This window comes from Camelina sativa, chromosome 12 (genome assembly GCF_030686135.1).
Source record: "Camelina sativa cultivar CO46 ecotype springtype chromosome 12, ASM3068613v1".
Classification (NCBI taxonomy): domain Eukaryota; kingdom Viridiplantae; phylum Streptophyta; class Magnoliopsida; order Brassicales; family Brassicaceae; genus Camelina; species Camelina sativa.
This window is the reverse complement of record NC_141891.1, coordinates 254,940-271,043: the sequence shown is the minus strand read 5'-3', so window position 1 is coordinate 271,043 and position 16,104 is coordinate 254,940. Positions and strand designations below refer to the sequence as shown.

The 16,104-nt window shown below is 39.9% G+C and overlaps 3 protein-coding genes across 5 annotated transcripts; 2 read left to right on the top strand and 1 right to left on the bottom strand.

The window, feature by feature from the left end:
• The first annotated feature begins 566 nt into the window (after positions 1-566).
• LOC104729184 (5'-methylthioadenosine nucleosidase) lies at positions 567-2,638 on the top strand. The gene is made up of 8 exons (XM_010448094.3): positions 567-842; positions 938-1,001; positions 1,094-1,185; positions 1,351-1,457; positions 1,759-1,833; positions 1,926-2,000; positions 2,074-2,166; positions 2,252-2,638. Exons 1-8 carry the CDS (start codon positions 746-748, stop codon positions 2,447-2,449), a joined length of 801 nt encoding a protein of 266 aa, XP_010446396.1. The 5' UTR covers positions 567-745; the 3' UTR covers positions 2,450-2,638.
• Positions 2,639-2,645: 7 nt separating this feature from the next.
• LOC104729183 (uncharacterized) lies at positions 2,646-4,458 on the bottom strand. Its single transcript, XM_010448093.3, has 6 exons — positions 4,060-4,458; positions 3,615-3,814; positions 3,392-3,532; positions 3,222-3,302; positions 2,988-3,112; positions 2,646-2,909 (listed from the first exon to the last, which is right to left on the bottom strand). The coding sequence occupies exons 1-6, from the start codon at positions 4,394-4,396 to the stop codon at positions 2,861-2,863; spliced, it is 933 nt and encodes a 310-aa protein (XP_010446395.2). The 5' UTR covers positions 4,397-4,458; the 3' UTR covers positions 2,646-2,860.
• A 113-nt stretch (positions 4,459-4,571) lies between these two features.
• On the top strand, positions 4,572-14,618 carry LOC104733071 (pre-mRNA-processing-splicing factor 8B-like). 3 transcript variants are annotated; one of them, XM_087478758.1, is made up of 24 exons: positions 4,572-5,038; positions 5,132-5,255; positions 5,353-5,445; positions 5,548-5,938; positions 6,039-6,531; positions 6,625-7,415; positions 7,527-7,795; positions 7,973-8,287; positions 8,384-8,688; positions 8,775-9,229; positions 9,306-9,432; positions 9,550-9,791; positions 9,885-10,008; positions 10,090-10,387; positions 10,637-10,889; positions 11,021-11,635; positions 11,716-11,822; positions 11,906-12,160; positions 12,283-12,756; positions 12,935-13,096; positions 13,195-13,392; positions 13,477-13,755; positions 13,838-14,080; positions 14,171-14,618. In XM_087478758.1, exons 1-15 carry the CDS (start codon positions 4,758-4,760, stop codon positions 10,664-10,666), a joined length of 4,338 nt encoding a protein of 1,445 aa, XP_087334884.1. In that variant the 5' UTR covers positions 4,572-4,757; the 3' UTR covers positions 10,667-10,889; positions 11,021-11,635; positions 11,716-11,822; positions 11,906-12,160; positions 12,283-12,756; positions 12,935-13,096; positions 13,195-13,392; positions 13,477-13,755; positions 13,838-14,080; positions 14,171-14,618. The 3 variants fall into 3 exon arrangements, with proteins under 3 accessions (XP_087334884.1, XP_087334883.1, XP_087334885.1); XM_087478757.1 differs by lacking the exons at positions 10,637-10,889; positions 11,021-11,635; positions 11,716-11,822; ... (5 more) ...; positions 13,838-14,080; positions 14,171-14,618 and having other exon boundaries at positions 10,090-10,567; XM_087478759.1 differs by lacking the exons at positions 4,572-5,038; positions 10,637-10,889; positions 11,021-11,635; ... (6 more) ...; positions 13,838-14,080; positions 14,171-14,618 and having other exon boundaries at positions 5,214-5,255; positions 5,342-5,445; positions 10,090-10,566.
• The last annotated feature ends 1,486 nt before the right edge of the window (positions 14,619-16,104 follow it).

The following is a 16,104-nucleotide window of genomic DNA, read 5'->3' as shown; positions in this document are numbered from 1 at the left end:
ACCTCCTTAGCCGTCTCTTTGATAAACTTAACTCTGTCCCGCCATACTTTATTTTCTCCAAACACATTACCACAACACCACTTCCACGCCCACCAGACGGCCATAGCAAATAAAACATGCCAGGAAGATTCATCAACCCCACCTCCTCCTCCAAGATTATCAAACAACCACTCAAACAAAGTCTGAGTGAAGAACAAGCGACGCTTATTCACCGGAACTACCCGCTGCCACAATCCTGCCATAGCCGGGCAGTCACGCAGAACGTGGATTATCGTTTCAATCCCCCCCTTACACACCGAGCAGACTGCGGAGTCCGTTAGATGTCGACGGGATCGTTCTGCATTTGTCATGATCACCTGCCGTCCAACTAGCGAAAGAAAAACTCTCACTCTCTCTGGCACTGCAATTTGCCAAACCCGATCATAAAATCTTCCCATGCACTGCAATTTGTCCTGAAGAATTTTTGATTAGCGTAATTATTTAGTCGTAAGATCCTCTCTAGTCTTTACCTACTTAAAATTTTTGATTAATTTAAATTAATGTCATTAGCACTAAATAACAAAATTGATGTTATTTTTAAATGTTAATGTGGTAACGCCAAGGAAACAAAAGGGCAAAAAGGTCCCAAAAAGATAAAGAAAAGAAGAAGTATCTGATTCGCCGGAGTTTCGTGGCGTTTCTTCCCGATTCTCGGATTTTTCCTGTGAAATCAAAATCGGAAGAGAATCGAAATAGAGGGTAAGGTATGGCTCCTCATGGTGACGGATCAAGTGACAACGACAAACCTAACGCTGCTCAATCGGATAGTACTCGACCGATCTCCACGGTCGTCTTCGTCATCGGTACTCTACTCTCTCTCTACATCTCTCGCTTACGGAGATTCCCAAATCAATTTCTTCTTCTTCTTCTTACCTATTGTTTTCCGATGGAGCTGCAGCTATGCAAGCGGAGGCTCTACCTTTGGTCAACAAGTTCGGACTCTCTGAAACTACTGATTCTCCGTTAAGAGCTCTCTCTCCTACGATTACTCTTTCTGCTTGTTTGAAATCTGATCTCTCGATTAAACTTTGCTTTTGGTTTGATGCTTTTGCAGGCTTGGTAAAGGACTGCCCTGGATTCTGTATCACGGCGTTCATAATGATCTTCGTATCAATGTAGTTTGCCCCGGAAGAGATGCAGCTTTAGGTCACTTTTGCTTTCTCATACTCTCTCAGATTTAGCTTTGTTTTTTCTTAGTATGATGAATGAGCTTTCTCCTTCCTTAGTATGAATGAGATTTGTTCATGATATGCTTTTGATGAAATGAGCTTGACTTAGGAATATGAATGCACTTGATTTTTTTCTCTCCAGGGATTGATAGTGTTGGAACTGTTCCAGCTTCTCTCATTACTTTTGCTTCTATCCAAGCTTTACAACCTGACATTATTATCAATGCTGGTACCTGCGGTGCCTTCAAGGTTACTTCTTTTTTACTTCTCATGTTACTCTCTCCTCACTTCCAGCATTCCTTCTTTCTGTACTTGTGTGAGAATGCGATAGTGTATTGTATCTGGATCTTGTTTTTAGTTACTCGTTTACTGAACTTGATGATTTCAATCTGTCAAGTCTTTTGAAATTTGAGTTGCATCATGGAAATCTCTCTATCGCCTATGTTCTCATATAGTAGAAATAGTGGAAATCTCTCTATCGCCTATGTTCTCATATAGTGGAAATTGGTTTTGTAACTAAAGTGCTGATCGGCTGAGCATATAAATGCAGGTCAAAGGAGCCAACATAGGCGATGTTTTCCTTGTATCTGATGTCGTCTTCCATGATAGAAGAATACCAATCCCGGTTGGTTCTTCTTCCTTTCATCTTTAGTGCTTCCTTTTTCCCCCTGTTTCATCTTGCCAGTTCCTGAGCAATGTTTCTGTATGTTTCTTTAGATGTTTGATCTGTATGGAGTTGGACTTCGTCAGGCATTCTCGACACCCAATCTCCTCAAGGAACTCAATTTGAAGGTATTTACTAGACTCGCAATGCAACTTGGCTCGTTTAACTATTTCAGTTTTAACAGGAATTGGGGTGTTTCAGATTGGTAGGTTATCTACTGGTGACTCCTTGGATATGTCCACGCAAGATGAATCATTGATCATTGCCAATGATGCTACGTTAAAAGACATGGAGGTAAGTTGTCATGTTAACAACCCTGAATGACTGAATTCTAGCAAAGAAAATCATATTGAAACTCACTTGGCTCTTGATTCTTCAGGGTGCTGCTGTGGCATACGTGGCTGATCTTCTGAAAGTACCAGTCATGTTCCTCAAAGCCGTTACCGATCTAGTCGACGGAGATAAACCTACCGCAGAAGAATTCTTGCTGAACTTGACAGTTGTGACCTCTGCACTAGAGGAAAAGGCCACTAAAGTGATCAACTTCATCAATGGGAAAAACCTTTCAGACCTTTAACTTTTGTTTTCTTCTTTTATCCACCGTGATTTTTCTTGCAATGCATTTTGTTGCATTTTCACTGATTCACCGGTGATTTTATTACTCGATAATACACTTCAAATTTTAAGACGTCCTCGCTCTTAATTGTTATCAAAATACACTTTGTTTTCCGGAGTCCCGGGTTTAAAAAATGTCAGTTTGACAAAAGATAAACTTATCGACCGGACAGACATAAAATCCCTTCATAGTCAAAAATATACAACACAGTAAAATTAATTCGTTACCGAGTCCACTTGTGCAACCTCAGACCACCACATAAACGGTGAAATCAAAGTTAAAGAAAAAAAAATTGAGCTGCTGTCTTTTCTGATTATAATGGTCTGGCAAGCTCATCGGACATCGTTGGAGTGTATATCTATCCTTTTGTCTTTATACTACTCCAGATGGAAGCCGCAGAACAAGCTGCCCTCCGAAAACGCTGCAGAAGAAAAAGATTAAAACTTTTGAGTTATATAAAGAGCTAAAACGTTGAAGTTAAAGGTGTGTAAACGTGTACCTTTTGACGTAGTAGTAACAGAAATCTGCCAAGATGAATGTTTGAACAATTTCTGAGATAAGAACCATTGATGGCCACAATCCATAACCCAATGCTACAAGCAACCGTCCCCGCGTGTCCAAAACCTGTTTTCAACACATTAGACATTGTACAAGATCACTTTCAGCATTAGTTATTATCTTTCAATGTATTGATCCAAGCGAGTATCAAAACTGCTATTGGGTCAAGACTAACCTGTAAAACCCAGTGGGCACAGCTAAGGAACCTTGCTACTCCAAGTGCGAAAACATAATGAGCCGTGAAGGGTTCAACAATCTGAAACAACCAAATAGATGTGGAGAGAGTAAAACAAATGTGTTTTCCGTTCAGTTCTCATATTTGCCATAGTGAAATAAAGTTGTGACCTTTGTGTTCTGCATCACTCGAAGCTGAGGCAGTACTGAAACAGCTTCAAGGTATACACATAACGCCCATGAAATCCTGTTTAATATGTTATGGGAGGTGGATGGATGGATCAACACAGCTAACACAACACAGGGCACAAGCTGAAAAAAATCAAAAACCAAAAATCAAATCATTGTTACTGCCAAGCTTATAGTGATAACAAGTCAACCAGATAAGACTTACCACATAATAGAGAGCAAAGTTGTCTTTGTCCTCCATGTAACTAGCTCTAAGCTTAAAACGAATCATAAATATAACCCAGAGAGTAGTTCCCAAAGTAGCCAAGTCGAGAATGGTATGTATATCATATTCCATAACAAAGCTGCAATATAGCCTAACAGCTAGAAATATAGCCGTAAGCTCCTGAGATTTCAGTGACAATCCTGCAAAAAAACAGAACATTCACAAAGTCAGGTGGTGGTTCCAAAATAATAAATTGCTAATAGTGGTAAACCAATGTAATCCTGATCAAAGCCTGAAATTTTTTTGAGGAATAAACAAGAGAGAGAGCTGTGACGTTGACAAGTAATTTTGCTACATACGATCAGAAGCTGAGGGGGAGTTGGAAAAACCCTAGAATTAATTTAATTGAACGGTGAAGACAAGGAAATATTAGATAGAATTGTACCAGCACAGGTCTTCTCCTTCATGAGTTTGTAGATGAGAACACAGATCCCGATGGAATGAACAGCCTCAGCGGCAACAAAGAGATTGTCGTGATCGTGAACAATGAATCTGAGAAGAACCAAAGTCGCCATGCCAGTGACCACGGCGAGAAAAGCCTTCACCTTCGGAGGTTGTCTCCTGACCCATGACCACACCGCGTGGATCGGAGTCTTCGTCGTCGTCGTCTTCATGTTTTTGCCTTTTTTTTTTTTCGCTTTTCTTCTTCTTCTTCTTCTTCTTCTGTCTTTGATTTTCTCGGCAAAGTGAAAAAAGGTAAATTTTTTTTTAATGATCGACATTAAAAAAAGTCTGGTTTTCGTTGACTTGCCCTAAGTTTACTGAATTACCCAACCCGTTCCACACAACGGTTAAGGCTATGTGCACATATATCCGGCCCAATTTCAGATATCAAAAAAGGCCCACTTACTTTGCTCGACTCTAGAAGAGTCAGAAGACGGTTCGAATAACACCGACATTATTAAGTTTTTTCACCCTATTTATATACATCGAGGTCTGTTAATAATCGTCTTCTTACCGACTTCACCTCACCCCGACGACGGTGATTTAGGGTTTTTTCGTGCTCATCAAGGTTCGCACGGGACTTTTTAGGGTTTCCTCCTCTTAGATTTCGCTCTGCGTTTGGATTTGGAATCTGAAGCTATGTGGAACAACGATGGTGCGACTTTAGCTCCTCCTGGTACCGACGGTTCAAGGATGCTGACACCCGCCGAGTTTCCTTCTTACACTGCACAGCCCGGTGAGTATCCTAATCGGAATCTTCCGACGGAACCGAATCCCGAGGAGGCGGAGGCGAAGCTTGAGAAGAAGGCCAGAGTATGGATGCAGCTAAATTCCAAACGGTACGGCGAGAAGAGAAAGTTTGAGTTCGTGGAAACTCAGAAGGAAGATATGCCACCTGAGCACGTTAGGAAGATCATCAGGCGAGTTTCTATTTTTTTCACTTTCGATTTCACAATTTTAGGTTAGGGGTTTACTTTGGGATTGAAATTTCTTAAACATTCTAATTGATTCAGGGATCATGGTGATATGTCATCGAAGAAACACCGTCTTGATAAACGTGTGTACCTTGGAGCACTTAAGTTCGTCCCTCACGCTGTTTTTAAGCTCCTGGAGAATATGCCTATGCCCTGGCAGCAGGTAACTCATTTTGTTTAAAAGGATATCTATATATCTCGCTTAATTAGTTTTTTTTTTTGTGCTCTGCTCAAAATTTTTATACTCAGAATTTTTCCAGGTCCGAGACGTGAAGGTCTTGTATCATATCACTGGAGCTATTACTTTTGTGAACGAGGTACCATGGGTTGTGGAGCCTATTTACATGGCTCAGGTGGGTGGATGATAACCTCTCTCTCTCTCTCTCTTTACTTTTGTGTATGTGCATTTTTGAATCTCTGGGAGTGATGGTTCTTTCCTTGTCTCTGGTTTTCAGTGGGGTTCTATGTGGATAATGATGAGAAGGGAGAAGAGGGATCGTCGTCATTTCAAGAGAATGCGTTTTCCACCATTTGATGATGAGGAGCCCCCTCTAGACTATGCTGATAACCTGTTGGACGTTGATCCCCTGGAGCCTATTCAGTTGGAGCTTGACGAGGAAGAAGATTCTGCTGTATACTCTTGGTTTTACGACCACAAGCCACTTGTAAAAACTAAGCTGATCAATGGTCCAAGTTACCGGACGTGGAATCTCTCACTTCCAATTATGTCAACCCTTCACAGACTTGCAGGCCAGTTGTTGTCTGATTTGGTTGATCGCAACTACTTCTACTTGTTTGACATGCCATCCTTCTTCACAGCAAAGGCACTGAACATGTGCATACCAGGTTACACGATCGTCCTTCTCTGCTCTATATCTGATATATTCTTTTTTAGTTGCTGTCCTTCTGTTCTCTTTTTCTTATGCATTCCAGTACTTTTTTCCAGGCGGTCCTAAGTTTGAGCCTTTGCATCGTGATATGGAGAAAGGGGATGAGGACTGGAATGAATTTAATGACATCGACAAGCTTATCATTCGATCCCCTCTGCGAACTGAGTACAGAGTAGCTTTCCCCCATCTGTACAATAATAGGCCCAGGAAAGTAAAGCTCTGTGTCTATCACGTTCCTATGGTTATGTACATAAAGACTGAGGATCCTGATCTTCCTGCGTTCTATTATGATCCACTAATTCACCCAATAAGTAACTCAAATAACACTAATAAGAAACAGCGCAAAAGTAATGGTTCTGATGATGATGAGGATGACTTTGTGTTACCAGAAGGAGTGCAACCGTTGCTGAAAAACTCCTCACTCTACACTGACACTACAGCTGCTGGCATTTCATTGTTGTTTGCCCCTCGGCCTTTCAATATGAGGTCTGGGAGGACTCGGCGGGCAGAAGATATACCCCTTGTTGCAGAGTGGTTTAAGGAGCACTGGTAAGCTTATTTTTCTGATGCTACTTAAGTTCTCTTTCCCCTTTGAAATTTTCTAGTCAGTGTTCTAACGTCTAGTGATCTCATTTATTGCAGTCCTCCAGCATATCCAGTCAAAGTTCGTGTTAGTTACCAGAAGCTTTTGAAATGTTATGTGTTGAATGAGCTGCACCATAGACCACCCAAGGCTCAGAGGAAGAAGCACTTGTTCCAATCTCTTGCAGCTACAAAGTTTTTCCAGAGCACCGAACTGGATTGGGTTGAAGTTGGTCTGCAAGTCTGCCGGCAGGGTCATAATATGCTGAACCTGTTGATTCACAGGAAGAGTTTGAACTACCTCCACCTTGATTATAACTTCAACCTCAAGCCTGTGAAAACTCTGACAACCAAGGAGCGGAAGAAGTCACGTTTTGGGAACGCTTTTCATCTCTGCCGTGAGATCCTCCGGTTGACAAAACTTGTAGTTGATGCAAATGTCCAGTTCCGACTTGGTAATGTTGATGCCTTTCAACTGGCTGATGGCCTGCAATATATTTTCTCCCATGTTGGCCAATTAACGGGTATGTACCGTTATAAGTATAGACTTATGAGACAAATCAGGATGTGCAAGGATTTGAAACACTTGATCTATTACCGTTTCAATACCGGTCCTGTGGGTAAAGGACCAGGGTGTGGATTTTGGGCTCCAATGTGGAGGGTATGGTTGTTCTTCCTTCGCGGAATAGTTCCTCTTCTAGAACGATGGTTAGGCAACCTGCTTGCACGTCAATTTGAGGGGCGTCACTCAAAGGGAGTGGCCAAAACTGTCACAAAACAGAGAGTTGAAAGCCATTTTGATTTGGAGCTTCGAGCTGCTGTCATGCATGATGTCCTTGATGCAATGCCAGGTTAGCTCTTGCGTTTATAACGGATTTGTTTTTGTGTTGCTCAAGGATGGGATTGCTTTCCTTTAATTTTATCTCTTCTTTCTTGATTTTTTACTGTCCGCTAATGTGCAGAGGGTATCAAGCAAAATAAAGCGCGGACGATATTGCAGCACCTTAGTGAGGCATGGCGGTGCTGGAAAGCTAATATACCATGGAAGGTCCCTGGTCTACCTGTGGCAATTGAGAATATGATCCTCCGATATGTCAAGTCAAAGGCTGATTGGTGGACAAATGTTGCTCACTACAACCGTGAGCGTATCAGAAGAGGGGCTACTGTTGATAAGACAGTTTGTAGAAAGAATCTTGGACGGTTAACCCGACTTTGGCTAAAGGCTGAACAGGTTTGTAACTTGTCACAACTCATATCATCTTCATCATTGTTGCTTGATTCAGATGCTTATGAAGAGGCTCCGTTTATTAATCTGGTCGAATTGTTCTTTTTTTAACAAACTGTTTGATTGTTCTTTTATTCTAGATTTTCTAGTTTGTAATATTTTCTTGTTGTAACATTTTTGCAGGAACGACAGCATAATTTTCAAAAAGATGGTCCATATGTCACTGCGGATGAAGGAATTGCAATATATAGCACCACTGTTAATTGGCTGGAGTCTAGAAAATTTTCACCAATCCCTTTCCCCCCGTTATCATATAAACATGACACAAAGTTGCTTATCTTGGCCCTTGAGAGACTGAAAGAATCATATAGTGCAGCTGTGAAGTTGAATCAGCAGCAGAGAGAAGAGCTTGGTTTAATTGAACAGGCTTACGACAATCCTCATGAAGCTCTAATGCGAATAAAGCGTCATCTTGTCACTCAGCATAGTTTCAAAGAAGTAAGTTGATTATTCACTTATTCTGGAGCAGTTTTATAAACATGCGTCTTAAGTCACTACATTATTCTGATGGTGATTACTTTTTTCTTTCTGCAGGTTGGCATAGAGTTTATGGATCTATATAGCCATTTGATTCCAGTCTATCAAATTGATCCCCTGGAGAAAATTACTGATGCCTATCTTGATCAATATTTGTGGTACGAGGGTGACAAGCGCCACTTGTTTCCCAACTGGATTAAGCCTGCAGACTCAGAGCCTCCACCGCTTCTGGTTTACAAATGGTGTCAAGGTATCAATAATTTGCAAGGCATATGGGACACAGGTGATGGTCAGTGTGTGGTGATGCTCCAGACGAAGTTTGAAAAACTCTTTGAGAAGATTGATTTTACAGTGTTGAACAGGTATATCTTTATAAAATGCATAGTGTTTATATACATAAAACCTAGAATTTCCGGAGTAACACGTTCTTTTCTGTTATTTCTTTCAGCCTTCTTCGTTTGGTTCTTGACCCCAAGCTTGCAAACTATGTGACTGGCAAGAATAACGTGGTGCTGTCTTACAAGGATATGAGCTATACTAATACGTATGGACTCATTAGGGGACTGCAGTTTGCATCGTTTGTTGTTCAATTTTATGGACTAGTGCTAGATCTTTTGCTTCTTGGTTTGACTCGAGCGAGTGAAATTGCGGGGCCATCGCAGAGGCCTAATGAGTTTATGACCTATTGGGATACAAAAGTTGAGACACGTCATCCCATAAGACTGTATTCTCGTTATATAGACAAAGTGCATATAATGTTTAAATTTACCCATGAAGAGGCTCGGGATCTTATTCAACGTCATCTAACCGAGAATCCTGATCCCAACAATGAAAACATGGTGGGATATAACAATAAAAAGTGCTGGCCAAGAGATGCAAGGATGAGGTTGATGAAACATGATGGTATGTTCCGTTTTTATTTTTCGATCGACCATCATTTATGCACCGAATGTTGTCTCATTATTTTTTCATCTTGCAGTCAATCTTGGTAGAAGTGTCTTCTGGGATATGAAGAATCGTCTTCCTCGGAGCATCACAACCTTGGAGTGGGAGAATGGCTTTGTCTCCGTTTACAGCAAGGATAATCCAAACCTGCTTTTCAGCATGTATGCGTTTTGTCTAAGTTTTCAAGTCCAGCTGTTACAAATTAGCTAGGCCTTTGTTTTTGTCATAGTTTGATAGTGCTGCTTATAGTGACTGGGGGTTTGTATTCTTGCCTGCAGGTGTGGTTTTGAAGTCCGCATACTTCCAAAAATCAGGATGGGCCAAGAAGCTTTCAGCAACACGAGGGATGGTGTCTGGAATCTGCAAAATGAACAAACCAAAGAGAGGACTGCAGTTGCTTTTCTGCGGGTTGATGATGAACACATGAAGGTGTTTGAGAATCGTGTTAGGCAGATCCTTATGTCATCAGGGTCAACCACATTTACCAAAATCGTCAATAAATGGAATACGGCTCTGATAGGTATATCCTAAGCGCTTTTCTTCTGGTAGTACCGATGATGTTTAATAATGTTTGGCTAGCATGAAGCTGAGGACATTTATTTGTTTTGAACAGGCCTCATGACTTACTTCCGTGAAGCCACTGTGCATACGCAAGAGCTCTTGGATCTGCTTGTTAAATGTGAAAATAAAATCCAAACAAGGGTTAAGATTGGGCTGAACTCCAAGATGCCTACTCGGTAAAAAAATGCGTTCTTACGATATTATGTTTAACGTATATAATTTTTGTGTAAACTTGATTGTTCTTCTTTCGTTGGTAGATTTCCTCCTGTTATCTTCTACACTCCAAAGGAAATTGGTGGGCTTGGAATGCTGTCTATGGGTCATATTTTGATCCCACAAAGTGACCTTCGATACAGCAAGCAGACGGATGTTGGTGTAAGTCATTTCAGGAGTGGAATGAGCCACGAGGAGGATCAACTGATTCCTAATCTTTACCGTTACATACAGTCTTGGGAAAGCGAATTTATTGATTCACAGCGGGTGTGGGCAGAGTATGCTTTGAAGAGGCAGGAAGCACAGGCCCAAAATAGACGGTTGACGCTGGAGGATCTGGAGGTAAGTATTTCACTTCTGATTTTGTTGCCTCTTTACGTAGTGTATAGTTCTGAGAAAAAATCAATTTGCTAGCTTTACCCTCTTTCGCTAGTTTTGGAAGTAGCATTTTATGTGTATAGTTTTCACTGGTCTGGAAGTGTTGCCTTGTTCTCTTATGGAGGTGTGTGTACGAAGTTCCATAAAAGTTTGATTGGGAAGCTTGATGTTGGATTTGGAGTTTTAAACTCATGTTAAAAAATATTTGACAAGACTCTTGGGATAGGGGAATTCCTCGCATAAATACGCTGTTTCAGAAGGATAGGCACACTTTAGCGTATGATAAAGGTTGGAGGGTCCGGACCGACTTCAAACAGTACCAAGCCCTGAAACAAAATCCTTTCTGGTGGACACACCAGAGGCATGATGGTAAACTGTGGAACTTAAACAATTATCGAACTGATGTCATCCAAGCTCTTGGAGGGGTTGAGGGTATTCTTGAGCACACCTTATTCAAGGGAACATAGTGAGTTGCCTTTTCGTTTGTGCTTAATAATGACTTTTTTTCACATAAACATTTGATGTTTTCTTGCTCACAGCTTTTTTTCTTACCTCCGTATCAATTTTTCTAAATTCTTTTTCTTTCCATTAACCCAGCTTTCCGACATGGGAAGGTCTTTTTTGGGAGAAGGCATCTGGATTTGAGGAGTCGATGAAATATAAGAAGCTTACAAATGCCCAGAGGTCTGGGCTGAACCAGATTCCCAATAGAAGATTTACGCTCTGGTGGTCGCCAACAATTAATCGAGCGAATGTGTATGTGGGTTTCCAAGTCCAGTTGGATCTGACAGGAATATTTATGCACGGAAAGATTCCTACTCTTAAGATATCTTTGATCCAGATATTCCGTGCCCATTTGTGGCAAAAGATCCACGAGTGTTGTTATGGACCTTTGCCAAGTACTGGATCAAGAGTTGGATGCTTTGGAGATAGAAACTGTGCAGAAAGAGACGATCCATCCACGGAAGAGTTACAAAATGAATACCTCTTGTGCTGATGTTCTTCTATTTGCTGCCCATAAATGGCCAATGTCTAAGCCTAGTCTAGTGGCTGAATCAAAGGATATGTTTGATCAGAAAGCAAGTAACAAGTATTGGATAGATGTACAACTTCGATGGGGAGATTATGACTCCCATGATATTGAACGCTATACTAGGGCCAAATTCATGGATTACACAACTGACAACATGTCTATCTATCCATCTCCGACGGGTACGTTATTGTTTTTCCCAAACTCTTATTTTTTATATTTTTTCTGCAGTAAGTTTTATATTTTGATAAAACCCTTGCAGGTGTTATGGTTGGGCTTGATTTGGCCTACAACTTGCATTCTGCCTTTGGTAATTGGTTCCCTGGTTCAAAACCGCTGCTTGCTCAAGCAATGAACAAGATCATGAAGGTACCAGAACTCTTTCGTGGTGTGTTTTTTTATTAGGCTTTTACATATGTGACTCTTATTGTTTGTGCTTTTAAATTCTACAGTCAAATCCCGCTCTATATGTGTTGAGAGAGAGGGTAAGGAAAGGTTTGCAATTGTACTCATCTGAGCCTACGGAGCCATATTTGTCATCACAAAACTATGGTGAAATATTCAGCAATCAGATCATATGGTTTGTTGATGATACCAATGTGTATCGTGTCACAATCCACAAGACATTTGAAGGAAATCTGACAACAAAGCCAATCAATGGTGTGATTTTTATATTCAACCCAAGAACAGGGCAACTATTCCTAAAGGTAGTTTTCCCTCTCCCATGCATTCCATTACTAACTTACTAACGTGCATATGCATTGTAGTATGTAACCACTGTTTCATCTTATAACTATAATAACACCCATTGGAATCTTTGTCCCACTAGATCATCCATACAAGCGTTTGGGCTGGTCAGAAGCGCCTTGGTCAGCTAGCGAAATGGAAAACTGCAGAAGAGGTTGCTGCACTTGTCCGGTCTCTCCCTGTTGAAGAACAGCCGAAACAAGTTATGGTGACTCGTAAAGCAATGTTGGATCCCCTTGAGGTTCATCTGCTGGATTTTCCAAATATTGTTATAAAGGGAAGTGAACTCCAGCTTCCATTCCAGGCTTGTCTTAAAATAGAAAAATTTGGTGATCTGATTTTGAAGGCCACAGAGCCGCAGATGGTCCTCTTCAATATCTATGATGATTGGTTGAAGACTATTTCTTCGTACACCGCCTTTCAAAGACTCATTTTGATCCTTCGTGCTCTTCATGTAAATAATGAGAAGGCAAAGATGTTATTGAAGCCCGACAAATCTGTAGTCACTAAGTCACATCACATCTGGCCCTCTCTCACTGACGACCAATGGATGAAGGTACCCTTTGTGCCACCTTTCAAGTAGTGTTTCATTGTATTCACTGATTAGACTGCCTGATCTTTGCATCTGCAGCTTCTACTTTTGAATTAAATTATATAGCTCTTTTCTTTATTCAGTGTAGTTATCCCCCTTCCTGACTATCATCTGATCTGATGATTCACTGTTATATATTCAGGTGGAGGTAGCTCTTAGAGATCTCATTCTTTCTGACTACGCGACAAAGAACAGCGTGAATACGTCAGCTCTGACGCAGTCAGAGATCAGAGATATAATACTTGGTGCGGAGATTACTCCACCCTCTCAGCAGAGGCAACAGATAGCTGAGATTGAGAAACAGGTACTTGTAACTGCCACTCATCTCAAAGGTTCTAGGAACAGGATATTTATAGATTAGTTTTATATTGGTTACCCTAAAAAATATGTTTTCTACTGCAGGCAAAGGAAGCAAGCCAGCATACTGCAGTCACGACAAGATTCACAAATATTCATGGTGATGATCTGATTAGCTCCACCATTACTCCGTACGAGCAGTCTCTATTCTGTTCCAAAACAGACTGGCGTGTGCGCGCAATTTCAGCTACTAACCTCCACCTCCGGGTCAACCACATATACGTGAACTCAGACGAGATAAAGGTACGAAGTCAAATTCGCTCAGACTCACTTATTCAAATTAAGTAAGTAGAGTGTCCCTAAAACGTATTTGTTTGTTTTTCCCAGGAAACCGGATACACGTACATTATGCCAAAGAACATATTGAAGAAGTTCATATGCATAGCAGATCTTCGAACTCAAATTTGTGGATACTTATATGGGATGAGTCCCCCAGATAATCCCCAAGTGAAGGAAATCCGTTGTGTTGTGATGGTGCCGCAAAGGGGAACTCACCAGCAAGTTCTCCTACCGTCATCTCTTCCAGAGCATGATTTCTTGGATGATCTAGAGCCCTTGGGATGGATGCACACACAGCCTAACGAGCTTCCTCAGTTGTCACCAGAGGTATGCATAGATACATACACATTCTTTCCGAATTACAGACTTTACACTCAACAACTAATTTTTTTGTCATGGTTTGCTATAGGATGTGACCTCTCACTCCCGTGTTCTGGAGAATAATAAGAAATGGGACGGAGAAAAATGCATCATACTGACATGCAGTTTCACTCCTGGTTCCTGCTCTTTGACATCATACAAGCTGACGCAAGCCGGATATGAATGGGGACGGTTGAACAAAGACACAGGCAGCAATCCTCAGGGTTACCTACCTACCCACTACGAGAAGGTTCAGATGCTCTTGAGTGACCGCTTCTTCGGTTTCTATATGGTGAGAACACCTTGATTGTTGTGTGTTTGTCCTTGTTTTGATATTTTTATTTTATGTAGTATTGAAATGAGACACATTGTTGAATGATAGGTTCCTGAGAACGGACCCTGGAACTACAACTTCATGGGAGTGAAGCACACGCTGAGCATGCAATACAGCTTGAAACTCGGAACCCCGATGGAGTTCTATCACCAAGATCATCGACCCACTCATTTCCTAGAGTTTAGCAACATGGAGGAGGATGGCGGTCATGACCCCGATCGTGAGGACACTTTTGCTTAAGACTTTTATTAGACGTATGATTTAAATTAGTGTGCAAATTGTAGATAATTATTACACTATAATTCCCTCTGTATAGGTTTTGATGTGAGGTTTTTTGCCTTTGGAGAGTCGCTCCATTGCTTGGTCGATTTTTTTTGTTATTATTTTCTTTATTATTACTTTTTAATACCTGCATGCCTCACATAAACTTGCTTACTCTTTCTAATTGTCAGTATGAAGTTAATCTTTTTATACGATAATCATCTTTTTTTAGAAATGTGCCTTGGTAAAATTACTTCAACTATATACAATTTCACATACATGCATTGCTGATTTTTGTTCATTATGGCTTCAAATACCATCTTGTTCAATTATATCTAACATGACCCGTTGCTCTTGTGATTCTCTTTTACTTTTTACCATTTGTATAATCTAGAACCCAACTCTTTAGTCTTTACAATTGTTTAAAATGTCGATGAACACATTTTGATTGGCTTTAAACAGAAAATAATGCTCAAATACTATGGATACATTTGGATTTCTTTCTGAATAATTGAATTACTCTGTTAAAATAGTTCTTGTTGTCGTTGTTAGAGAACTCAAAATCTAGCATTCTGAAATTCCCAACAAAATATTTCTTCCTATATGCGCTTTTATCATTGATCAAAAACTCAAATTTTGTGGTGACATTGTCAGAGACCAATTGAGAAACTAACCGATGAGATGTCTCCACATTGTTTTACTTTTGTTGGAGCTAAGTACTGTCCACATTTCAAACCATCCGTAAAATTTGGACATCAACCTTTGTGTTTACTTCTAAAATAGTAAAAATGATCTCTTCGTCCATGGGTCCTTTACATTCAATATATCTCTGCCAGTTTATGTTATGTAAACAATGCAGTTGTATGCTCAGAGAATATGTCAACATCCAAGATCTGGATTAGTCGGGATATTTTAAGAACGTCGTCTCTTTTTTTATGAAAAAAAAAAAAAGAATTCAACATAAAACAATTTTTGATTTAATCAATGTGGAACCATATACAGTTCACATATTTATCGCATGTCACCTAACAAAATAATAATACCGCAAAACTCACTCCATGTGGGACTATTTCTTGGTTGCCCGCCCCAACATTAGATTTTTTTTTTTAAAACTACTTGCTACTTTTTTCTACATGTATATTTATTGCTACCTAAGATAGGGTTTTTTTTTTTTAATTTTTATATAAAGATAGGGTATATCTTTCTTAATCATATATACGATTATTTTGAGCAGTAAATCTTTTTCACGTCGATTACATGTTTTCTTTTACTAAAAGTCAATGTGTGTTTTCTAAAAATAATCTGATTATTCTTTTATAATTTGTATTGCGCTGATAGGTTTAAACTCAAATATGAATTTGTTATATTCACATAAAAGAGTACACCGTTACCATTCTTTTCTCACAGTAATTATAATTAAAATATTTATACACATCATACGAGTAGACATAATAAACCAAGTGCAATATACTACAACAGATCTATTTCACCAAAAAATATATATATAACAGATTAAGCTCTATATATTGGAAAAAATATTAAATAATAAACATCTATATCTCATCTTTTTTCTTAAATTAGCGATCATATATATATAATTTCAAAGGAAGCATATAGTCGCTATAGGTTATATTCCCCGATCGACTACACTCCCCATCTACACAATTACGCTATTTATTACATGTTTTCGAATTTAAGAAAATGAGCCTTATTATTTGGTG